The 26,241-nt window shown below is 44.3% G+C and overlaps 1 protein-coding gene across 3 annotated transcripts in view; it reads right to left on the reverse strand.

Moving 5' to 3' along the window:
- ppp3cb (protein phosphatase 3, catalytic subunit, beta isozyme) overlaps positions 1-26,241 on the reverse strand; it is a 37,817-nt gene that overhangs the window by 3,241 nt on the left and 8,335 nt on the right. For 2 of the 3 annotated variants that reach the window (XM_055927479.1, XM_055927480.1), the window contains exons 2-13: positions 18,418-18,618; positions 17,245-17,369; positions 15,722-15,833; positions 13,966-14,111; positions 9,119-9,258; positions 8,256-8,333; positions 7,798-7,892; positions 7,563-7,688; positions 6,676-6,759; positions 6,427-6,511; positions 4,177-4,274; positions 2,917-2,964 (exon numbers count right to left, since the gene is read on the reverse strand). In XM_055927479.1, coding sequence (XP_055783454.1) covers positions 2,917-2,964; positions 4,177-4,274; positions 6,427-6,511; positions 6,676-6,759; positions 7,563-7,688; positions 7,798-7,892; positions 8,256-8,333; positions 9,119-9,258; positions 13,966-14,111; positions 15,722-15,833; positions 17,245-17,369; positions 18,418-18,618 — 1,338 coding nt within the window. Of the gene's footprint in view, positions 1-2,916; positions 2,965-4,176; positions 4,275-6,426; positions 6,512-6,675; positions 6,760-7,562; positions 7,689-7,797; positions 7,893-8,255; positions 8,334-9,118; positions 9,259-13,965; positions 14,112-15,721; positions 15,834-17,244; positions 17,370-18,155; positions 18,188-18,417; positions 18,619-26,241 lie in introns of those variants that run through there. The other variant, XM_055927481.1, reaches the window with a different exon arrangement.

Genomic DNA, 26,241 nt, shown 5'->3' on the forward strand with positions numbered 1-26,241 from the left:
TTCCTACACACGATAACCAGTTTAGTACACGATAAGCAATTCCTACACACGATAACCAGTTTAGTACACGATAAGCAATTCCTACACATGATAACCAGTTTAGCACAAGATAAGCTACACTGCGTGTACTGTTTAAAACATTAAGAACACCTTCCTAATATTGAGTCAGAACAGCCTCAATTCCTCAGGGCATGGACACCAATGCTTCCCACAGTTGTGTCAAGTTGTCTGGATGTCCTTTGGGTGGTTGACCATTCTTGATACACACGGGAAACTGTTGAGTGTGAAAAACCCAGCAGTGTTGCAGTTCTTGACACAAACCGGTGCACCTGGCACCTACTACCATACCCTGTTCAAAGCCACTTAAATATTTTGTCTTGCCCATTCACCCTCTGAATGGCACATACACACAAGCCATGTCTCAATTGTCTCAAGGCTTAAAAATCTTTATTTAACATGTCGCCTCCCCTTCATCTACACTGATTGAAGTGGATTTAACAAGTGACATCAGTAAGGGACCATAGCTTTCACCTGATCAGTCTGTCATGGAAAGAGCAGGTGTTCTTAATTTTCTTGCACACTCAGTGTAAATACACACAACAGCAAGGCCAGTACAAACACACTAACGATTCACTATCCTTCCACACTTATAAGTATCAAGATTCAACAGTAGCCTACTGCCGACTGACAGTCGACATAAAGACTGTAGTGGTCTTGTGTTTTTTTACAATGTGTGCCATCATGGAACATCACATTTCCAATGCAAAACTCCACAGGCTCCACACAGCACATGTTGTACCAAAACCAAATAGCAGAGGTTGTGTAGGTATGATGTATTTGTGTAGGGATGATGTATTTGTGTAGGGACGATGTATTTGTGTAGGGACGGTGTATTTGTGTAGGGACGGTGTATTTGTGTAGGGACGGTGTATTTGTGTAGGGATGATGTATTTGTGTAGGGACGATGTATTTGTGTAGGGATGATGTATTTGTGTAGGGACGGTGTATTTGTGTAGGGATGATGTATTTGTGTAGGGACGGTGTATTTGTGTAGGGACGGTGTATTTGTGTAGGGCGATGTATTTGTGTAGGGATGATGTATTTGTGTAGGGATGATGTATTTGTGTAGGGATGATGTATTTGTGTAGGGACGATGTATTTGTGTAGGGATGGTGTATTTGTGTAGGGATGATATATTTGTGTAGGGACGATGTATTTGTGTAGGGACGATGTATGTGTGTAGGGATGATGTATTTGTGTAGGGATGATGTATTTGTGTAGGTACGATGTATTTGTGTAGGGACGATGTATTTGTGTAGGGATGATGTATTTGTGTAGGGATGATGTATTTGTGTAGGGATGATGTATTTGTGTAGGGATGGTGTATTTGTGTAGGGATGATGTATTTGTGTAGGGACGGTGTATTTGTGTAGGGATGATGTATTTGTGTAGGGACGGTGTATTTGTGTAGGGACGATGTATTTGTGTAGGGATGATGTATTTGTGTAGGGACGATGTATTTGTGTAGGGATGATGTATTTGTGTAGGGATGATGTATTTGTGTAGGGATGATGTATTTGTGTAGGGACGGTGTATTTGTGTAGGGATGGTGTATTTGTGTAGGGATGGTGTATTTGTGTAGGGACGGTGTATTTGTGTAGGGACGGTGTATTTGTGTAAGGATGATGTATTTGTGTAGGGACGGTGTATTTGTGTAGGAATGATGTATTTGTGTAGGGACGATGTATTTGTGTAGGGATGATGTATTTGTGTAGGGATGATGTATTTGTGTAGGGACGATGTATTTGTGTAGGGATGATGTATTTGTGTAGGGACGGTGTATTTGTGTAGGGCGATGTATTTGTGTAGGGATGATGTATTTGTGTAGGGATGATGTATTTGTGTAGGGATGATGTATTTGTGTAGGGATGATGTATTTGTGTAGGGACGATGTATTTGTGTAGGGACGATGTATTTGTGTAGGGATGATGTATTTGTGTAGGGATGATGTATTTGTGTAGGGATGATGTATTTGTGTAGGGACGGTGTATTTGTGTAGGGATGATGTATTTGTGTAGGGACGGTGTATTTGTGTAGGGATGATGTATTTGTGTAGGGACGGTGTATTTGTGTAGGGACGATGTATTTGTGTAGGGATGATGTATTTGTGTAGGGACGATGTATTTGTGTAGGGATGATGTATTTGTGTAGGGATGATCTATTTGTGTAGGGATGATGTATTTGTGTAGGGACGGTGTATTTGTGTAGGGATGGTGTATTTGTGTAGGGATGATGTATTTGTGTAGGGACGGTGTATTTGTGTAGGGACGGTGTATTTGTGTAGGGACGGTGTATTTGTGTAGGGATGATGTATTTGTGTAGGGACGGTGTATTTGTGTAGGGATGATGTATTTGTGTAGGGACGATGTATTTGTGTAGGGACGGTGTATTTGTGTAGGGACGATGTATTTGTGTAGGGACGATATTAGAGTTATCGTAGGGTCAGATTCCTCCCCCAGCCGACACACACTCATGATTAGTCACTTTGTCGTACTGTGGTGGGTGGTGTGTGTGGAGTGTGTGTGCCTGTGTGGAGTGTGTCTGGGGGAAGTCTGTGTGAGGCAGTGTGTGTGTGTGTGTGTGTGTCTGGGGGAAGTGTGTGTGAGGCAATTTGTGTGTGTGTGTCTGGGGGAAGTGTGTGTGAGGCAATTTGTGTGTGTGTGTCTGGGGGAAGTGTGTGTGTGTGTGAGGCAGAGAAAGAATAAGAGTCATGCTTCACCATGAGCAGTGCTGTTAGAAGAGCTCAATGCATTGTGGGTCAGTGTATGGCGTAGATGGGTCACCATGCCTCATCCCCCTCTTTCATTCTCTCACACACACGCTCACTCTAATTGTCGATGAATGAGGGGAATTTACCTTCTGAGTCCTCAACAGGATCGATGGCTTCAATGGCCTCAATGGTAGCTGAGGATGGAGAGAGAGAGAGAGAGAGAGAGAGAGAGAGAGAGAGAGAGAGAGAGAGAGAGAGAGAGAGAGAGAGGAGAGAGGAGAGAGAGAGAGAGAGAGAGAGAGAGAGAGGGGAGGGTGAGGGTTATTCATGCAAAACCCTCACAGCAGCATTGCAGCCTTCAGTGCTGAGGGTGTCTGGTGTTAGCACGTTCATTAGCTAGCGTTAGCTCACACACATATACCAGGCTATTAGTACTATCAGTTGTAGTGAGGTGAGGAGTGACGGAGTGATTGACAGAGGACGAACATGGAATAGAGGTAGAGAGAGAGATAGAGAGAGGAAGAGAGAGGCAGAGCGAGCGAGAGGCAGAGTGAGGCAGAGAGAGAGGCAGAGCGAGAGAGAGGCAGCGCGAGAGAGCAAGAGAGAGGCAGAGCGAGAGAGCGAGAGAGAGGCAGAGCAAGGCAGAGAGAGAGGCAGAGCGAGAGTACGAGAGAGAGGCAGAGCGAGAGAGCGAGAGAGAGGCAGAGCAAGGCAGAGAGAGGCAGAACGAGAGTGCGAGAGAGAGGCAGAGCAAGGCAGAGAGAGAGGCAGAGCGAGAGTGCGAGAGAGAGGCAGCACGAGAGAGCGAGAGAGAGGCAGCACGAGAGAGCGAGAGAGAGGCAGCACGAGAGAGCGAGAGAGAGGCAGAGTGAGAGAGCGAGAGAGAGGCAGAGTGAGAGAGCGAGAGAGAGGCAGAGCGGGCGAGAGAGAGGCAGAGTGAGCGAGAACGAGAGGCAGAGCGAGAGAGCAAAAGAGGCAGAGCGGCAGAGCGAGAGAGGCAGAGAGAGAGAGAGAGAGAGAGAGGCAGAGCGGGCGAGAGAGAGGCAGAGTGAGCGAGAACGAGAGGCAGAGCGAGAGAGCAAAAGAGGCAGAGCGGCAGAGCGAGAGAGGCAGAGAGAGAGAGAGAGAGAGAGGCAGGGCGAATTAGAGAGAGACAGAGACAGTCAGGCAGAGAGAGAGACAGAGACGGAAAGAGAGGCAGAGGGAGAGAGAGGCAGAGGCAGAGAGAGAGGCAGACAGAGAGAGAGGCAGACAGAGAGAAAGTGTGTGAGAAAGTGGGAACATGTGTGTGGGCTTGTTTGCCAGTGTGTGTATGTGTGTGTGTGTGTGTGTGTGTGTATGTGTGTGGAGGTGTGTGTGTCTGTCTGTCTGTCTGTCTGTCTGTCTGTCTGTCTGTGTGTACTCACCGCTCTGCAGAGTCTGCTTGCCTCCTGACAGAACTCCACTGGGCAGCATGCCAGTGGGTGTCAGTCCCTTCAGGGTCAGTACGTTCTCACTCTCCTCCCTAAAACACACACATACATACATAGGATTAGAAACGAACATACACAGTCTCACATGCTCCTGCACACATTCGGACACTTACAGTGCCTTGCAAAAGTATTCCTCCCCCTTGGCATTTTTCCTATTTTGTTGCATTACAACCTGTAATTTAAATGTATTTTTATTTGGATTTCATTTAATGAACATACACAAAATAGTCCAAATTGCTGAAGTGAAATAAAAAAAATAACTTTTATAAAAAAATGATTACAAATTAAAACCTGAAAAGTGGTGTGTGCATATGTATTCACCCCCTTTGCTATGAATCCATGAATAAGATCTGGTGCAACCAATCACCTTCAGAAGTCACATTATTAGTTACATTTTATTATTTTTTATTTCACCTTTATTTAACCAGGTAAGCCAGTTGAGAACAAGTTCTCATTTACAACTGCGACCTGGCCAAGATAAAGCAAAGCAGTGTGACACAAACAACAACACAGAGTTACACATGGAATAAACAAATGTACAGTCAATAACACAATATAAAAGTCTATATACAGTAAAGTATATAAAGTCCACATATGTGCAATCTAAGTGTCACATGATCTGTCACATGATCTCAGTATATATACACACCTGCTCTGAAAGGCTCCGGGGTCTGCAACACCACTAAGCAGAGGTGGCAGGTAGCCTAGCGGTTAGAGCATTGGGCCAGTAACCGAAAGGTTGCTAGATAGAATCCCTGAACTGACAAGGTAAAAATGTGTCATACTGCTCCTGAACAAGGCAGTAAACCCACTGTTCCTAGGCTGTCATTGTAAATAAGAATTTGTTCTTAACTGACTTGCCTAATTCAATAAAGTGTTTTTTTTTTTTAAAGCAAGCGGCACCATGAAGACCAAGGAGCTCTTCAAACAGGTCAGGGACAAAGTTGTGGAGAAGTACAGATCAGGGTTGGGTTATAAAAAAAATATCAGAAACTTTGAACATCCCACAGAGCATTATTTGAAAAAGGAAAGAATATGGCACCACAACAAACCTGCCAAGAGAGGGCCGCCCACCAAAACTCACAAACCAGGCAAGGTGGGCATTAATCCGAGAGGCAACAAAAATACCAAAGATAACCTTAAGGAGCTGCAAAGCTCCACAGCGGCGATTGGAGTATTTGTCCATAGGACCACTTTAAGCCGTACACTCCACAGAGCTGGGCTTTATAGAAGAGTAGCCAGAAAAAAGCCAATGCTTAAAGAAAAAAATAAGCAAACACGTTCGCCATAAGCAAACATGTTCGCCAAAAGGCATGTGGGAGACTCCCCAAACATATGGAAGAAGGTACACTGGTCAGATGAGACTAAAATTGACCTTTTTGGACACATCAAGAAAAAAGCTATGTCTGGCGCAAACCCAACACCTCTCATCACCCCGAGAACACCATCCCCCACAGTGAAGCATGGTGGTGGCAGCATCATGCTGTGGGGATGTTTTTCATCGGCAGGGACTGGGAAACTGGTCAGAATTGAAGGAATGATGGATGGCACTAAATACAGGGAAATTCTTGAGGGAAATCTGTTTCAGTCTTCCAGAGATTTGAGACTGGGACGGATGTTCACCTTCCAGCAGGACAATGACCCTAAGCATACTGCTAAAGCAACACTTGGGTGGTTTAAGGAGAAACATTTAAATGTCTTGGAATGGCCTAGTCAAAGCCCAGACCTCAATCCAATTGAGAATCTGTGGTATGACTTAAAGATTGCTGTACACTAGTGGAACCTATCCAACTTGAAGGAGCTGGAGCAGTTTTGCCTTGAAGAATAGGCAAAAACCCAGTGGCTAGATGTGACAAGCTTATAGAGACATACCCCAAGAGACTTGCAGCTGTAATTGCTGCAAAAGGTGCTTCTACGAAGTATTGACTTTGGGGGTGAATAGTTATGCACGCTCAAGTTTTCAGTTTTTTGGTCTTATTTCTTGTTTGTTTCACAATAACAAATATTTTGCATCTTCAAAGTGGTAGGCATGTTGTGTAAATCAAATGATACAAACCCCCCAAAAATCAATTTTAATTCCAGGTTGTAAGGCAACAAAATAGTAAAAATACCAAGGGGGTTAATAATTTCGCAAGCCACGGTACACACAAAAGTATACACACACACACACACAAACTCACTCACCGTAACACTTGGAACATTTTGGCCATCTTCCCTATGGCACGGATCTTGTTCCTGATCACCTCTTTCCTAGCTGCCGCTGCATTGGCTGGAGGGAACCAATCACAGAGGAGTAAAACACAGGACACCAATAACAAGGACGTGAAAAGGAAGGTTGAATAGACATAAAAATGGAACCAATCAAAGTGTCTGTGTCCCATTTGGGATGTAACAGGTCTTCCCATGTGTATCTATTTATAAAGATATGATTACCATCATAGACCTCTTCCTCTCCGTCATTCTCCATGAGCTCATCATCTGAACAGATACTGAGAACATTCACCAGCATCTCTGTCACTGTGGAGCGAGAGAGAGGGCACAGTCAATATGAGAGACTCTGAAGAAAAATGTATATTGTTTGCAGATGATCTGGTGCTTCTGTCCCCAACCAAGGAGGGCCTACAGCAGCACCTAGATCTTCTGCACAGATTACTTCAGACCTGGGCCTTGACATTGAATCTCAGTAAGACAAAAACAATGGTGTTCCAAAAAAGGTCCGGAGAGAGAGAGTTAGTCACAAAGAGAGATTCAGAGATAGAGAATAAGAGCGAGAGAGATTCAGAGATAGAGAATAAGAGAGAAGGTTGGTCAGAGAGAGAGAATAAGAGATAGGGTTGGTCAGAGAGAGAGAATAAGAGAGGGTCAGAGAGAGAGAATAAGAGAGAGTTAGAGAGAGAGAATAAGAGAGAGAGTTTGTCAGAGAGAGAGTAGAGAGAGAGAGTTAGAGAAAGAGAATAAGAGAGAGTTTGTCAGAGAGAGAGTTAGAGAGAGAGAATAAGAGAGAGAGTTAGAGAGAGAGAATAAGAGAGAGAGTTTGTCAGAGAGAGAGTTAGAGAGAGAGAATAAGAGAGAGAGTTAGTCAGAGAAAGAGAATAAGAGAGATAGTGAGTCAGAGAGAGAGATTAAGAGAGTTAGTTAGAGATAGAGAATAAAAGAGAAAGAATAAGAGATATGGAGAATAAGAGAGAAGGAGAATAAGAGAGAAGGAGAATAAGAGCGAGAGAGAGACAAAATAACAGAGAGAACATATTCAGAGTGGGAGACAATCCGTTTCTTTTGGTGTTTGTAATATGTGTAGTCGTGTAGTCGTTTTTTCCCACCTTTCTCTCCAACGAAGGGCAGGGACCAGGTGAAGACATCCATGAAGTTGGGCAGCCAGTAGGGATGAGGGGAACAGTTGAACTGGCGGATGTTCATCACGTTGTTCTCATACTTCAGAACCGCCGCTGTGAGAGAACGAGAGAGGGCAGACCTGTTACACTGATAGTCTACTGGTCTGTCTGTCTGTCTGTCTGTCTGTCTGTCTGTCTGTCTGTCTGTGCCTGCGTGCCTGACCTTTGTTGTTGTAGACGTCCAGGTAGTTAGGTGCTGAGAAGATGGTGATGAGGGAGGGGAAGCCTGTAGTCTGACTCTTTCTGTACATCCGGTACCTGAACAGGGAACGGTCAAGGGATTGGGATACGGATTAGAGTTAGGATTACATAGATTGGGGTTCAACTGTAAGGGGTGTAGGGTTAAAAATATGGTTGTTGTGTGGTTAAGTTAGCCTTGGCGATGGATAACTGTTTATAAATTGACTTATTTGATTATGAAACCTTGCGCTGCTGTATTGGTTGACTGAATCGTTTGTGTTGACATAACAACCCCTGGATCAATCAACACACACTGGGATGGACAGGTGAATGTTTTAAAGATAATACATTAAGTTAGAGCCCTTTAATGTCACTCTGTCACTCACCATGTGAAGAATGACAGTTTGTCAATGACCCAAGAAGAAGTAGGGCTTCTCTTACCCAGAATCCTGCGCTTCATGTGCTCTGATGACAGACAATAAGTTGTTGGTCTGTAGAAACTCACACACCGCAGGGTAACTGGAGAGAGCGAGAGAGAGAGAGAGTGTTAGTGTCTCTCTGTGTAAATTAAAACATCATAGTGAAGTAGCCAAGCACTATAGGACAGTAGCCAAACTATGCTGTGTATGAATCAATGTGTGAGTACATGAGAGCAAGAGAGATTTGATTCTGAACACCCCTGCACTATATCAGACAAGGATAGTCTGAAACTGTTTACATTGAATGACCACCAGGGGTCCTTATTGAGCCCCTAATAAAAACAGCAGAACCAGATCTAGTAGGAGGGCAGTGTGTGTTTCTCTCAGGAGACTGGTGTAGGCTCCATATTGTTTAGCACCATATTATAACAGTCTCAACTATCCATCATGTCAATCCTACATTCTCTCATCTTATTCCTCTCTTTTTCCTCCCTCACTCCCCCTCCCTCTTGCGCTCTTTCCCTCACTGTATCTTAATATCACTCCCCAATCTGGCAGTAGTAGCCAGTCGTCATGGAAACAGAACGGTGCAGTCTCCCTAGGGATTGTGGGATATGGCTTAGCGCTGAAACTGTGTGTGTGGATCTGTGAGATAACTGGCCAGTGTTACAGCTGTTCCACAATTCCCAATGTTTCTTTGGTTGTTGGATCTCTGAATCAGCTTGTAGCTACGAGTACAACATGTTTCACCTCCTCCATCTCACCTCCAGTACCTTTCTCCTGTACATCACACCAACAGATCACACTGGATCTCACCTGCGTTAGAAGTCTGTGTGTGTTTATGCCTGCGTATGTGCGTTGCCGTGTTAGTGTCTCTGTGTTTACCTGTAGAAGTAGGAGCAGCCCCTGACTGTGTTGTGGCCGAAGTATTCTTGTGTTTTCTCGTTGCCAAAGTCCTCCAGTGGGTCGGCCCACAGCAGGTCACACATGGGTCCGAACGCTGGAGGCTCCTTGAACCTGTCCAGCTGGATTATAGAGACAATGACAACACAACAGATATATACACTGAGTTGACCAAACATCAAGAACCCCTTCCTAATATTTAGTTGCGCCGGACTCTACAAGGTATCAAAATCGTTCCACAGGGATGCCCATGTTGACTCTAATGCTTCCCACAGTTGTGTCAAGTTGGCTGTTTGTTCTTTGGGTGGTGGACCATTCTTGATACACGGGAAACTGTTGAGCATGAAAAACCCAGCAGCATTGCAGTTCCTGACACACTCAAACAATTGCGCGTGGCACCTACTACCATACCTCATTCAAAGACCCTTAAATATTTTGTCTTGCCCATTCACCCTCTGAATGGCACACACACACAATCCAAGTCTCAATTGCCTCAAGGCTTATAAATCCTTCATTAACCTGATTCCTCCCCTTCATCTACACTGATTGAAGTGGATTTAACAGTTTACATCAATAAGGGATCATAGCTTTCACCTAGAATCACCTGGTCAGTCTATGTCATGGAAAGACCACTGTTCTTAATGTTTTGTACACTCAGTGTACATTGATACATAAATATATAGATGCATACATGCATAGAAACAGTCCATTCGGAAAGTATTCAGACCCCTTGACTTTTTATATATTTTGTTACGTTACAGTCTTATTCTAAAATTGATTAAATAGTCCCCCCCCCCCCCCCCCTCATCAATCTACACACAATACCCCATAATGACAAAGCAAAAACAGGTTTTTAGAAATTGTCCAGAAGCCACTCCTGCGTTGTCTTGGCTAAGGGCTTAGGGGCGTTGTCCTGTTGGAAGGTGGACCTTCACCCCAGTCTGAGGTCCTGAGCGCTCTGGAGAAGGTTTTCATCAAGGAAATCTCTGTACTTTGCTCCATTCATCTTCCCCTCGATCCTGACTAGTCTCTCAGTCCCTACTGTTGAAAAACATCCCCAAGCATGATGCTGCCACCATCATGCTTCACCGTAGGGATGGTGCCAGGTTTCCTCCAGACGTGACGTTTGGCATTCAGGCCAAAGAGTTCAATCTTGGTTTCATCAGACCAGAGAATCTTGTTCCTCATGGTCTGAGAGTCTTTAGGTGCCTTTTGGCAAACTCCAAGCGGGCTGTCATGTGCCTTTTACTGAGGAGTGGCTTCTGTCTGGCCACTCTACCATAAAGGCCTGAATGGTGGAGTGCTGTAGAGATAGTTGTCCTTCTGGAAGGTTCTCCCATCTCCCCAGAGGAACTCTAGAGCTCTGTCAGAGTGACCATCGGGTTCTTGGTCACCTCCCTGACCAAGGCCCTTCTCCCCGATTGCTCACTTTGACCGGGCGACCAGCTCTAGGAAGAGTCTTGGTGGTTCCAAAATTCTTCCGTTTAAGAATGATGGAGGCCATTGTGTTCTTGTAGACCTTCAATGCTACAGAAATGTTTTGGTACTCTTCCCCAGATCTGTGCCTCGACACAATCCTGTCTCTGAGCTCTACGGACAATTCCTTTGACCTCATGGCTTGGTTTTTGCTCTGACATGGACTGTCAACTGTGAGACCTTATATAGAAAGGTGGGTGCTTTTCAAAATCATGTCCAATCAATTGAATTTACCACAGGTGGATTCCAACCAAGTTGTAGAAACATTTCAAGGATGATCAATGGAAACAGGATGCACCTGAGCTCAATTTCGAGTCTCATAGCCAAAGCTCTGAATTTTTATGTAAATAAGGTATTTCAGTTTTTTATTTTTAATAAATTAGCAAACATTTCTAAAAACCTGTTTTCGTGTTGTCATTATGGGGTATTGTGTGTAGATTGCTGAGGATTTGTTTGTATTTAATCCATTTTAGAATAAGGCTGTAACGTACGTCTTTGGGGGGAAAAGTCAAAGGGTCTGAATACTTTCTGAATGAACTGTACATGGAATAAAATCTTATAACCAGAACACTCAGACATGAAGAAGGTAGTTCTTTAAATCTCCCAACTGGACCACAGAAAAAACAGAATACACAGAGAGTGAGAGAGATAAAGAGACAGAAAGAGAGAGAGATATGAGACAGAGAGAGAGCGGCTGAGAGAGAGATATGAGACAGAGCGATAGAGAGATATGAGACAGAGAGAGAGATATGAGAGATGAGAGAAAGAGATATGAGACAGAGAGAGATATGAGACAGAGAGAAATATGAGATAGAGAGATAGAGAGAGAGAGATATGAGACAGAGAGAGAGAGATATGAGACAGAGAAATAGAAAGATATGAGACAAAGAGACAGAGATGAGACAGAGATAGAGCAATATGAGACAGAGAGAGAGAGAGATATGAGACAGAGAGAGAGATATGAGACAGAGAGAGAGATATGAGACAGATAGAGAGAGATATGAGACAGAGAGAGAGATATGAGACAGAGCGAGAGAGAGATATGAGACAGAGAGTGAGAGTGAGAGATGAGAGAGATATGAGAGAGAGCGAGAGAGATATGAGACAGAGTGCGAGAGAGATATGAGACAGAGAGAGAGAGAGATATGAGACAGAGAGAGAGAGAGATATGAGACAGAGAGAGAGAGCGAGTGATGAGAGAGATATAAGACAGAGAGAGAGAGAGATATGAGACAGAGAGCGAGAGAGAAATGAGACAGACAGAGAGAGAGAGAGAGAGAGAGAGAGAGAGAGAGAGAGAGAGAGAGAGAGAGAGAGAGAGAGAGAGAGATGAGACAGAGCGAGGGATAGAAAGTGAGACCAAAACAAAGTCAAAGTCTTTTCATGCTTTGTTGATTTCAAAAAGCCTTTAACTCAATTTGGCATGAGGGTCTGCTATACAAATTGATGGAAAGCAGTGTTGGGGGGGGAAACACACAACATTATAAAATCCATGTACACGAACAACAAGTGTGCGGTTAAAATTGGCAAAAAACACACACATGTCTTTCCACAGGGCCGTGGGGTGAGACAGGGATGCAGCTTAAGCCCCGCCCTCTTCAACATATATATCAATGAATTGCTGAGGGCACTACAACAGTCTGCAGCACCCGGCCTCACCCTACTAGAATCTGAAGTCAAATGCCTACTGTTTGCTGATGATCTGGTGCTTCTGTCCCCAACCAAGGAGGGCCTACAGGAGCACCTAGATCTTCTGAACAGATTCTGTCAGACCTGGGCCCTGACAGTAAATCTCAGTAAGACAAAAATAATGGTGTTCCAAAAAAGGCCCAGATGCCAGGACCACAAATACAAATTGGTAGATACAAATACACTGGTAGTTACCATTGTTGCTGATGTTTAGGTCGAGGTAGGTATTGTTTTTTGTGTGCTCTAGGGCAACGGTGTCGAGATGGAATTTGTATTTGTGGTCCTGGCATCTGGGCCTTTTTTAGAACACCATTATTTTTGTCTTACTGAGATTTACTGTCAGGGCCCACAATGCTGTGAACGATCTGAGAGTCAAGGCAAGAAGAAGAAGGGCCTTCTAGCCAACAAAAGGAACATAAAATGAATCATGCCAATTAGGATCTGGCTAAAAAATACTTGAATCAGTTATAGAACCCATTGCCCTTTATGGTTGTGAGGTCTGGGGTCCGCTCACCAACCAATAAATCACAAAATGGGACAAACACCAAATTGAGACTCTGCCTGCAGAATTCTGCAAAAACATACTCAAAAACATGCAATGTAAAACACCAAATAATGCACGCAGAGCAGAATTAGGATGATACCCGCTAATTATCCAAATCCAGAAAAGAGCTGTTAAATTCTATGACCATCTAAAATGAAGCAATTCCCAAATCTTCCATAACAAAGCCATCACCTACAGAGAAATAAACCTGGAGAAGAGTCCCCTAAGCAGCTGGTCCTGGGGATCTGTTCACAAACACAAACAGATCTCACAGAGCCCAAGGACAGCAACAGCAACACAATTAGACCCAACCAAATCACGAGAAAACAAAAAGATAATTACTTGACACATTGGAAAGAATTAACCAAATAACAGAGCAAGCTGGAATAGTATCTGGCCTTAAAAAGAGAGTACATAGTGGCAGAATACCTGTTCACTGTGACTGATCCAAACTTAAGGAAAGCTTTGACTATATACAGACTCAGTGAGCATAACCTTGATATTGAGAGAGGCCGCCTTAGGCAAAACTGGCTCTCAAGAGAAGACAGACTATATGCACACTGCCCACAAAATGAGGTGGAAACTGAGCTGCACTTCCTAACTTCCTGCCAAATGTATGACCATATTAGAGACCCATATTTCCCTCAGATTAAACAGACCCACAAAGAATTTGAAAACCAATACAATTTTGATTAACTCCCATATCTACTGGGTGAAATGCCACAGTGTGCCATCACAGCAGCAAGATTGGTGACATGTTGCCAGGTCAAAGAGAGAGAGAGACAGAGAGAGAGAGAGAGAGAGAGCGAGAGAGAGCGAGAGAGAGAGAGACAGAGACAGAGACAGAGACAGAGACAGAGACAGACACAGAGACAGAGACAGAGACAGAGACAGAGACAGAGACTGAGACTGAGACTGAGACTGAGACTGAGACTGAGACTGGGAGAGTGAGAGAGTGAGAGAGATGTCATCTTGGAAACAGCAGGATGTACCGTACAGGAAGTGAAATCGAAATGAGGGTTGAATCGCCATGGTAACTAGGGCATTAACTGGAAAATATGAGGAATTGTATTTGTGTGTTATAAAAACATATCTAGTACAGTGGGCGTTGTTTCTGAACCTTTTTGATGTCGTCGAGCGTGTGGATCTCTGGCGAGAGCCCTCCATGGACACACAGGAACTGCTGGTTCATCAGAGCAGCCAGCGGCAGGCAGTCAAACGCATCCATACACGAGTCATACACCTGCTCAGAGTATTTTATTTTACCTGAGGAGGGGGAGGGGAGACGAGAGAGAGGAGGGGGGCAGAGAGAGAGAGAGAGGGAGTGAGAAAGGAGTGGGGGACACAGAGAAAGAGAGAGATTCAATCAAAACACCATAGTGAAGTAACCAAGCACAATAGGGCAGTAGCCAAACTTTGCTGTGTATGTGTCAATGTGTGTGTGCATGTGTGTATGTGTGTATGTGTGTGTATGTGTGGGTACACGTTTTACTGTATTTGTGAGTACCAGAAGTCCTCACAAGACTAGTAAACCAACTAAAATTCAGAGAAGTGAGGACATTTTGTCAGTCCTCGCTTGTAAAAAGGCTATTTTAGGTTTAGGGGTTAGGGTTAACATTAGGATTAGGGGTTAGTTCTGTGTGTGTGTGTGTGTGTGTGTGTGTGTGTGTGTGTGTGTGTGTGTGTGTGTGTGTGTGTGTGTGTGTGTGTGTGTGTGTGTGTGTGTGTGTGTGTGTGTGTGTGTGTGTGTGTGTACATGTGTGTGTGTACATGTGTGTGTGTACATGTTTGTGTGTACATGTGTGTGTGAACATGTGTGTTTTCGTGAGTGTGTGTCAACTTCTCCATCTGCCTAGTGTGGAGAGAGCTCATTAATACCAGTTCACCAGCCTCTCTCTCTCTCACACACACACACACACACATAGCATATGGTAATTGAGGGCGACCACTATTCGCCATAAGCATCAGGGGAAATTAGCCTACTCGTCCTCTGGCCAATCACACACAGCAGACTACGTCCCTGGGCCAATCATTAAGGCCAAATTAATTTCCTACTAATCATCTGTTCTCTGACAGGCCACTGTGATCCTAAACCAGAGGCACAGAGTGGAGGAGAGAGGGAGAGAGGGAGAGAGAGATAGTGAGAGAGAGGGAGAGAGGGAGAGAGGGAGGGAAGGAGAGAGAGAAAGAGAGAGAGGAAGAGAGAGAGGAAGAGAGAGAGAGAGACAGAGAGAGAGAGAGAGAGAGAGAGAGAGAGAGAGAGAGAGAGAGAGAGAGAGAGAGAGAGAGAGAGAGAACGAGGGAGAGAGAGAATGTATGGAGAAGATGGAACTAGTGTTCGATGAGAAAGTAATGAGAGAGATGGAACAACATAGAAAGGAGAGATGAAAAAGTATACAAGAAAGAGAGAGAGGATAGAGTGCAACAAGATGCTAGTATGAAGGAGGGGAGAAAGGGTGGAATAAGGGAGGATACAGGAAGAGAGAGAGAACAGAAAGAGGGAGAGAACAGGTAGAGGGAGGATACAGGAAGAGAGAGAGAACGGGAAGAGGGAGAGAACAGGTAGAGGGAGGATACAGGAAGAGAGAGAGAACAGGAAGAGGGAGGATACAGGAAGAGAGCGAGAACAGAAAGAGGGAGAGAACAGGTAGAGGGAGGATACAGGAAGAGAGCGAGAACAGAAAGAGGGAGAGAACAGGTAGAGGGAGGCTATAAGAAGAGAGAGAGAACAGGTAGAGGGAGGATACAGGAAGAGAGAGAGAACAGGAAGAGGGAGGATACAGGAAGAGGGAGAGAACAGGAAGAGGGAGAGAACAGGTAGAGGGAGGCTATAAGAAGAGAGAGAACAGAAAGAGGGAGAGACCACAAATACTCACATTCTGTTTTGAAAGTGAAATATTCTGTCAAGTGTCTACATTCATGGTTTCCTCTTAGAAGAAATAACGTCTTTGGGTAGAGGATTTTCAACGACCACAGATACAACACACACTGAGAGAGGAGAGAGAGGACACAGAAAGATCTGTTAGTAACAGTACGGCTCAAAATGACTCACTTGACTTCAAGCTCGAAGTCCTAGATTCAAAGCAACCTTGTTCAACACTTCCTAGTATGCAGAAAGTAGTGTGCCTCTAGGTAAATATGCAGTAGCCGGTGTGCACTAAGTAGTGTGTCCCCAGGTAGTATGCAGTAGGTATTGTGTCCCTAGGTAGTATGCAGTAGGTATTGTGTCCCTATGTAGTATGCAGTAGGTATTGTGTCCCTAGGTAGTATGCAGTAGGTATTGTGTCCCCAGGTAGTATGCAGTATGTATTGTGTCCCTAGGTAGTATGCAGTAGGTATTGTGTCCCTAGGTAGTATGCAGTAGGTATGGTGTCCCCAGGTAGTATGCAGTAGGTATTGTGTCCCTATGTAGTATGCAGTAGGTATTGTGTCCCTAGGTAGTATGCAGTAGGTATTGTGTCCCTATGTAGTGTGCAGTAGGTATTGTGTCCCTATGTAGTATGCAGTAGGTATGGTGTCCCCAGGTAGTATGCAGTAGGTATTGTGTCCCTATGTAGTATGCAGGAGGTATTGTGTCCCTATGTAGTATGCAGTAGGTATTGTGTCCCTAGGTAGTATGCAGTAGGTATTGTGTCCCTATGTAGTGTGCAGTAGGTATTGTGTCCCTATGTAGTATGCAGTAGGTATTGTGTCCCCATGTAGTATGCAGTAGGTATTGTGTCCCTATGTAGTATGCAGTAGGTATTGTGTCCCCAGGTAGTATGCAGTAGGTATTGTGTCCCCAGGTAGTATGCAGTAGGTATTGTGTCCCCAGGTAGTATGCAGTAGGTATTGTGTCCCCAGGTAGTATGCAGTAGGTATTGTGTCCCTAGGTAGTATGCAGTAGGTATTGTGTCCCTAGGTAGTATGCAGTAGGTATGGTGTCCCCAGGTAGTATGCAGTAGGTATTGTGTCCCTATGTAGTATGCAGTAGGTATTGTGTCCCTAGGTAGTATGCAGTAGGTATTGTGTCCCTATGTAGTGTGCAGTAGGTATTGTGTCCCTATGTAGTATGCAGTAGGTATTGTGTCCCCATGTAGTATGCAGTAGGTATTGTGTCCCTATGTAGTATGCAGTAGGTATTGTGTCCCCAGGTAGTATGCAGTAGGCATTGTGTCCCCAGGTAGTATGCAGTAGGTATTGTGTCCCCAGGTAGTATGCAGTAGTTACACTCTTAGAAAAAAAGGTGCTATCTAGAACCTTAAAGGGTTTTTCGGCTGTGCCCAGGTAGAACCCGGGGGGAAAAAGGGTTATCCTATGGGGACAGCCAAAGCACCCTTTTGGAACTTTTTTTTAAAGAGTTTAGTGTGGACTATTGTGCTCTAGGTAGTGTGCACTAGGTACTGTCGTGTGCCCTCACCTCAATGCTGAAGTAGCCCCGGTCCACGTAGTCCCCTAGGAAGAGGTAGCGTGTCGTCGCGGGGGAACCGCCCACCTCAAACAGCTTCATCAGGTCAAAGAACTGACCGTGGACATCTCCACACACTGAAACACAATGTTGAAACAACGTTACACTCATAGAATTAGGAATTGAAATCCTTCTAGTAATTAGAAGGGTCTCTAGGGTTAGACTAACATACAACCTCAAACACAACACTGTTAAACAGACAACATCAGTACTACAGAATCACATTCCTAATACTTTAGTTGCGTCTAGTTTTACTGTCCTTTTACAATAGATGACAACCTGCATATATTTCCAAACAGTCTCTGGAAGTGACAACAAAGTAGAAAGGTAACCAACAAGCCTTTCTCTTTCAAGTGACTGTCGATTATCAAATCAGAAAAGCACTACTCTGACAGTGGCCCTACCACCACTACACTCTCTCCTTAATGTCTGTCATATGTTCCTACAGAACAGGCAGCATAAAGCGTTAGCGAGATGAAGCGTAATGGCTGCTATGTATGTGTGACTGTGTGTGTCTTTAGCCTGCCTGTGGCCTACCTATCACCTCTTCTCTCTAGGGACTAGCAGTATTTTAGCTGAAAACTAAAAAGTGGCTAGGTAGCTACCTTCTCTTCTCTCACTGTGTGTGTGGGATGTGTGCAGTCATAGAATTATCTTACAGATACCATTCGCATGCCAAAGATACCCAGTAGCTGGTTGTCTTTAAATGTGGGTTATAGGCAGCAGCACAACTCTTTTCCTTTCTCTCCTTCTCTCTGAATCTCCATCCCCATATCTCTCTCCATCGGCCTCTATATCCAGCATGGTCCTATCCATCCGCCCCACTCTCCTCCTCTCCCCCTCTCCCTCCCCTCCCTCCTCACCTGTGACTGGGGCCTCTATATCCAGCATGGTCCTATCCATCTGCCCCACTCTCCTCCTCTCCCCCTCTCCCTCCCCTCCCTCCTCACCTGTGACTGGGGCCTCTATATCCAGCATGGTCCTATCCATCCGCCCCACTCTCCTCCTCTCCCCCTCTCCATCCCCTCCCTCCTCACCTATGACTGGGGCCTCTATATCCAGCATGGTCCTATCCATCTGCCCCACTCTCCTCATCTCCCCCTCTCCCTCCCCCTCCCTCCTCACCTGTGACTGGGGCCTCTATATCCAGCATGGTCCTCTCCTGGCGCAGGATGGCGCCTCCCTCATTGATGATACGTAGGGCCACCACCTCCTCCAGACGACCCTCCTTGGTGAGGTGGGCTTTTAGCAGGTCTACTCTGGGCTTCCCCTCACAGTCAAACACCTCCTTCATGGAGAGCCTGTGGCTCAGAGGGAAGGGGACCGCTAGGAAGAGGAGAGGAATGGGAGAAGGGGGAAAATGGAGAGGGAGAGGGAGATTGATGGATAGAGAAATGGGGGAGAGATAGGGATGGAGAGAGAGATGGGAATGGAGAGATGGGAATGGAAAGAGATATGGACGAGAGATGGGGATGAGAGAGAGATGGGGAGAGTTGGGGATGGAGAGAGAGATGGAGGAGATGGGGATGGAGAGAGAGATGGGGGAGAGATGAAGATGGGGTGAGAGATGGGGGAGAGATGGGGATGGAGAGATGGGGATGGAAAGAGAGATGGGGAGAAATGGGGGAGAGATGGGGATGGAGAGAGAGAGATGGGGGAGAGATGGGGATGGAGATATGGGGATGGAGAGAGAGATGGGGAGAGATGGGGGAGAGATGGGGATGAGAGAGAGATAGGGGAGATATGGGGATGGAGAGAGAGATGGGGGATAGATGAGGGGATAAAGAGATGGGGGAGGGATTGGGATGGAGAGAAAGATGGGGGGGTGGGGATGGAGAGAGAGAGATGGGGGAGAGATGGGGATGGAGAAAGAGATGGGGAGAGATGGAGGAGAGAAAGATCGGGAGAGATGGGAATGGAGAGAGAGATGGAGGAGGGATGGGGATGGAGAGAGATATGGGGGAAATATGGGAGAGATGAGAGAGATGGTGAGAGATGGGGATGGAAAGAGAGATGGGGAAAGATGGGGATGGAGAGAGAGATGGTGGAGAGAGATGGGGGAGACAGGGTGAGAAAAAGGAAAAATAAATGTAATTCACATCATATACTGTACAGGACGCAGCAGGATACAGGGAAACTACGTTATCTGTCTATATATCTATATATCTACCTATCTACTTACCTACCTACCTACCCAACTACCTACCTACCTACCTATCTATCGACCTACCAACCTACCTACCAACCTACCTACCAACCTACCTACCTACCTACCTACCTACCTACCTACCGACCTACCTACCTATATATATATCTACCCACCCACCCACCTGTCTGTCTGTCTGTCTGTCTGTCTGTCTGTCTGTCTGTCTGTCTGTCTGTCTGTCTATCTATCTATCTATCTATATATCTATATGTCTATCTACATACCTATGTACTGTATCTACTTACCTACCTGGCTTGCTTCCTGCGTGTGTCTGCAATGTACATGTGCTGTATGTACACAGTGTATGTGTTTGGGCAGACGGTATCGGAGCATGAGGTCTGATACCAACAAGCCATCATTCTCCGCACCTTAGCACACACCCACACAGACACACACACACACACATATACTGTACATTCATGCTACAAACACATCACAACTGCTGCTACCAGAATTTTTTTCTCTACTGCTCAGTTTATACACTGCCCCCCATCCCACCTTTCACTTTACATGTGTAAATATTGGACTGCAGTGCCTTCTGAAAGTATTCATACCCCTCGACTTATTTGACAATTTGTTGTGTTACAGCCTGAATTCAAAATTCAAAAGGTACACACTTTATTAGAATACTTATGAAATGCACACTGTTATATTTGGTAACAGGTGTTTATTTTACCTAGACTCCAACCCCATTCAATGCATTGAACGGATGTGGATGGAGCAAAATCTACATAAGGGTGCAAATAAAAAAACACTCACAAAAGCTCTGACGAAGGACTTGAGGCCGATACGTGAAGCTTAATAAAGAGTAGCGATACTAGCAAGAGCAGTGTGTGGGTTTCTTCTTTTTTCTTACAGCCTGAATTCAAAATGTATTAAATATTATATTTTTCTCACCCATCTACACACAATACACCATAATGACAAAGTGAAAACATGTTTTTAGAAATGTTAGCAAATTTATTGAAAATGAAATACAGAAATATCTAATTGACATAACTATTCACACCCCTGAGTCAATTAAACACTAAGGCATGAGGAGGTGTGGTATATGGCCAATATACCATGGCTAAGGGCTGTTCTTAGGCACAACGCAACACATAGTGCCTGGATACAGCCCTTAGCCTTGAAATTTGCCATATACCACAAACCCCTGAGGTTCCTTATTGCTATTATAAACTTGCTACCAACGTAATTAGAGCAGTAAAAATAAATATTTTGTCATACCCATGATATACAGTCTGATATACCATGGCTGTCAGCCAATCAGCATTCAGGGCTCGAACCACCCAGTTTATAATACATGTTCGAATCACCTTTGGCAGCGATTAAAGGTGTGAGTCTTTCTTGGTAAAATTTGCACATTCTTTTTTTAAATTCTTCAAGCTCTGTCAAGTTGGTTGTTTATCATTGCTAGACAGCCATTTTCATGTCTTGCCATAGATTTTCAAGCAGATTAAAGTCAAAACTGTAAATAGGCTACTCAGAAAAATTTGTCGCCCAGTGTCTGTTGGAAAGCCGACTGAACCATGTTTTCCTCTTCGATTTTGCCGGTGCTTAGCTCTATTCCTTTTCTTTTTATCCTTAAAAACTCCCTAGTCCTTGACAATAAGCATACCCATAAACTTGATTTAGCCACCACCGTGCTTGAAATTATGGAGAATGGTACTCATTGATGTGATATGTTGGATTTGCTTTAGGGCCTTATTGCAAACAGGATGCATATTTTGGAATATTATTCTGTACAGCACTTTTATCAAACTCATTCAACAGAGGGCCAAGTGTCTGCGGATATTGCATCCAAAATTGTACTTTATTAATGAATTAAGGTCACTAATTAGTAAGGAACTCCCCTCACCTGGTTGTCTACGTCTTAACTGAGAGGAAAAAACTAAAATACCCAGACACTCGGCCCTCTGTGGATTGAGTTTGACACCCCTGCTGTACAGGTTTCCTTCTTTTCACTCTGTCATTTAGGTTGGTATTGTTGAGTAACTACAATGTTGTTGATCCATCCTCAGTTTTCTCCTATCACAGCCATTAAACTCTGTAACTGTTTTAAAGTCACCATTGGCCTCATGGTGAAATCTCTGAGCGGTTTCCTTCCTCTCCTGCAACTGAGTTAGGAAGGACACCTGAATCTTTGTCGTGTATTGATACACCATCCAAAGTCTAATTATCAACTTCACCTTGCTCAAAGGGATATTCAACGTCTTCTTTTTTATTTTTACCCATCTACCAATAGGTTTCAAGTTTCACCTTTGAATGTCACGTGCACAAGTACAGTGAAATGTCTTTCTTGCAAGCTCCCAACAATGCAGTGATCAGTGAAACGCTTTGCAAGGCATTGGAAAACCTCCCTGGTCTTTGTGGTTGAATCTGTGTTTTAAGTTCACTGCTCCAATAAGGAACCTTACAGATAATTGTATGTGTGGGGTACTGAGATAAGGTAGTCATTCAGAAATCATTTTTAACACCAGTATTGCACAATGAGTATATGCAAAGTATTATGTGACTTGTTAAGCACATTTTTTTATGTTGAACTTATGTAGGCTTGCCATAACAAAGGCGTTGAATACTTATTGACTCAAGACATTTCAGCTTTAAATTTTGCATTTCTTTGTACACATGTCTAAAAAAACATAATTCCACTTTATGGGGTATTGTGTGTAGGCCATCTTTTAGTATTTCTTATTTAGTATTTCTTATTTCTTTAGTGTTGTTGCATTTTCGAGAAGTAAGCATTTCATTGGACGATGTGTACCATGCGTATCCCGTATATACGACTAATAAAACTTTAAACTTGAATGTACTGTCTGTGTTATAGGTGGCCTAACAGGCTTTATTTCTGCATAGCTATGGCTGAGCTGTCGGTCGCCGCTTTGCAGCGGTGTTTCTCTTACATAATGAAGGCCCTTAGGGCACTGCTGGATATGACCGATGAGGAGAGTGATAAAGCAAGAGCTCCCAGCTGCACGTGAGGACTCACACACACAGGCGCCAAGGCAAAAGCCCATGCACACACTGAGACACGAACACACATACAGTTGAAGTCAGAAGTTTACATACACTTAGGTTGGAGTCATTAAAACTCGTTTTTCAACCACTCCACAAATTTCTTGATAACAAACTATAGTTTTGGCAAGTCGGTTAGGACATCTACTTTGTGCATGACACAAGTCATTTTTCCAACAATTGTTTACAGACAGATTATTTCACTTATAATTCACTGTATCACAATTCCAGTGGGTCAGAAGTTAACATACACTAAGTTGCCTGTGCCTTTAAACAGCTTGGAAAATTCCAGAAAATGATATCATGGCTTTAGAAGCTTCTGATAGGCTAATTGACATCACTTTAGTCAATTGGAGGTGTACCTGTGGATGTATTTCAAGGCCTACCTTCAAACTCAGTGCCTCTTTGCTTGACATCATGGGAAAATGAAAAGAAATCAACCAAGACCTCAGAAAAAAAAATTGTAGACCACAAGTCTGGTTCATCCTTGGGAGCAATTTCCAAACGCCTGAAGGTACGATGTTCATCTGTACAAACAATAGTAAGCAAGTATAAACACCATGGGACCACGCAGCTGTCATAGTGCTCAGGAAGGAGCACTAACAGGTTCTGTCTCCTAGAGATTAACGTACTTTGGTGCGAAAAGTGCAAATCAATCTCAGAACAACAGCAAAGAACCTTGTGAAGATGCTGGCGGAAACAGGTACAAAAGTATCTACATCCACAGTAAAACGAGTCCTATATTGACAAAACCTGAAAGGCCGCTCAGCAAGTAAGAAGCCACTGCTCCAAAACCGCCATAAGAAAAGCCAGACTACGGTTTGAAACTGCACATGGGGACAAAGATCGTACTTTTTGGAGAAATGTCCTCTGGTCTGATGAAACAAAAATAGAACTGTTTGGCCATAATGACCATTGTTATGTTTGGAGGAAAAAGGGGGACGCTTGCAAGTCGAAGAACACCATCCCAACCGTGAAGCACGGGGGTGGCAGCATCATGTTGTGGGGGTTAAATGTCAGGAATTGTGAAAAACTGAGTTTAAATGTATTTGGAAGGTGTATGTAAAACTTCCAACTTCAACTGTACATCCACGTATGCACACACATACACAAACAAAGAAATACAGAGACAGAAATACACACATACAGATAAAGTTGCGGCAACACAGAAACACACTTGTGCGTCCACGCGCGCACACACACACACACACACACACACACACACACACACACACACACACACACACACACACACACACACACACACACACACACACACACACACACACACACACACACACACACACACACACACACACACATAAAGGTAATGTTCTGCAGGATCTACAGAGCCTCATGAAGCCCCACCAGTGCTAACACAGATAATGGCCTAGATCAGGAAAGTAGGCCTTCTGCTCACTCTCTCTCTCTTTTTTCTTTTTCTTTCTTTCTTTCTTTCCTTCTTTCTCTCTCTCTCTCTGTTTCTTTCTGCCTTCTATCCATCACCCTCTAACTGTCCCCTACTAACTCCTGACTGCCCCTATCACCTAAACCGTAAATCAGGCTAATTCATCACACACACACACACACACACACGTGCACACACACACACCATCACTTTAGGCTCCGCAGCCCCCAACTAGTCATGTGTCTCTGAGGTTTTGGGGGTATTCCACACTGTCAGAGACAGCCCGTAGCCCACTGAGCTAAAGGGCTAACCAGGTCAGGTCACTGCTCCAGGTTCACTACGGTAGGATTAGCTCTACAGGGAACTAACCCACACTGTTCTTTTACCAATACAAGGAATGTCCTGTCCAATGCACTGCCCTAGTCACACCACCAAACTACTCTAGCCCATTATGGTATGGTATGGTATGGTATGGTTTGAGGGTGTGTGAGAGTATGTGCAAGTGAAAAAATGTGTGTGTGTGTGTGTGTGTGTGTGTGTGTGTGTGTGTGTGTGTGTGTGTGTGTGTGTGTGTGTGTGTGTGTGTGTGTGTGTGTGTGTGTGTGTGTGTGTGTGTGTGTGTGTGAAAGAGACTGTGATTGTGAGAGAAGAGGAGGAAAGGGGAGGGAGGGTGTGGGGAGGGAAGAGAGGAGAGGAGAGGAGAGGAGAGGAGAGGAGAGGAGAGGAGAGGAGAGGAGAGGAGAGGAGAGGAGAGGAGAGGAGAGGAGAGGAGAGGAGAGGAGAGGAAAAGTAGGACAGATATTGAAGAGAATGGAGAGTCTGACAAAACGAAGTACAGTACTTGGGGGGAAAAGGCTGTGTAGAATATTATATACTGGGTGGTTCGAGCACTGAATGCTGATTTACTGACAGCCGTGGTATATCAGAACGTACAGTTGAAGTCGGATATTTTTCACAATTCCTGACATTTAGTCCAAGTAAAAGTTCCCTTTCTTAGGTCAGTTAGGATCACCACTTCATTTTAAGAATGTGAAATGTCAGAATAATAGTAGAGAGAATGATTTATTTCAGCTTTTATTTATTTCATCACATTCCCAGTGGGTAAGAAGTTTACATACACTCAATTAGTATTTGGTAGCATTGCTATTAAATTGTTTAACTTGGGTCAAACGTTTCAGGTAGCCTTCCACAAGCTCCCCACAATAAGTTGGGTGAATTTTGGCCCATTCCTCCTGACAGAGCTGGTCCAACTGAGTCCGGTTTGTAGGCCTCCTTACTCGGACACAATTTTTCAGTTCTGCCCACAAATTTTCTATAGGATTGAGGTCAGGGCTTTGTGATGGCCACTCCAATACCTTGACTTTGTTGTCCTTAAGCAATTTTGCCACAACTTTGGAAGTATGCTTGGGGTCATTGTCCATTTGGAAGACCCATTTGCGACCAAGCTTTAACTTCCTGACTGATGTCTTGAGATGTTGCTTCAAAATATCCACGTCATTTTCCTACCTCATGATGCCATCTATTTTGTGAAGTGCACCAGTCCCTCCAGCAGCAAAGCACACCCACAACATGATGCTACCATCCCCGTGCTTCACGGTTGGGATGGTGTTCTTCAACTTGCAAGCCTCCCCCTTTTTCCTCCAAACATAACGATGGTCATTATGGCCAAATAGTTATATTTTTGTTTCATCAGACCAGAGGACATTTCTCCAAAAAGTACGATCTTTGTCCCCATGTGCAGTTGCATACCGTAGTCTGGATTTTTTATGGCGGTTTTGGAGCAGTGGCTTCTTCCTTGCTGAGCGGCCTTTCAGGTCATGTCGATATAGGACTCGTTTTACTGTGGATATAGATACTTTTGTACCTGTTTCCTCCAGCATCTTCACAAGGTCCTTTGCTGTTGTTCTGAAATTGATTTGCACTTTTCGCACCAAAGTACGTTCATCTCTAGGAGACAGAACGCGTCTCCTTCCTGAGCGCTATGACGGCTACATGGTCCAATGGTGTTTATACCTACGTACTGTTGTTTTTACAGATGAACGTGATACCTTCAGGCATTTGGAAATTGCTCCCAAGGATGAACCAGACTTGTGGAGGTCTACAATTTTTTTTCTGAGGTCTTGGTTGATTTCTTTACACTTTCCCATGATGTCAAGCAAAGAGGCACTGAGTTTGAAGGTAGGCCTTGAAATACATCCACAGGTACACCTCCAATTGACTAAAATGATGTCAATTAGCCTATCAGAAGCTTCTAAAGCTATTACACTATTTTCTGGAATTTTCTAAGCTGTTTAAAGGCACAGTCAACTTAGTGTATGTA

This window comes from Salvelinus fontinalis, chromosome 6, assembly GCF_029448725.1.
Source record: "Salvelinus fontinalis isolate EN_2023a chromosome 6, ASM2944872v1, whole genome shotgun sequence".
In the NCBI taxonomy this organism is placed as follows: Eukaryota; Metazoa; Chordata; class Actinopteri; order Salmoniformes; family Salmonidae; genus Salvelinus; species Salvelinus fontinalis.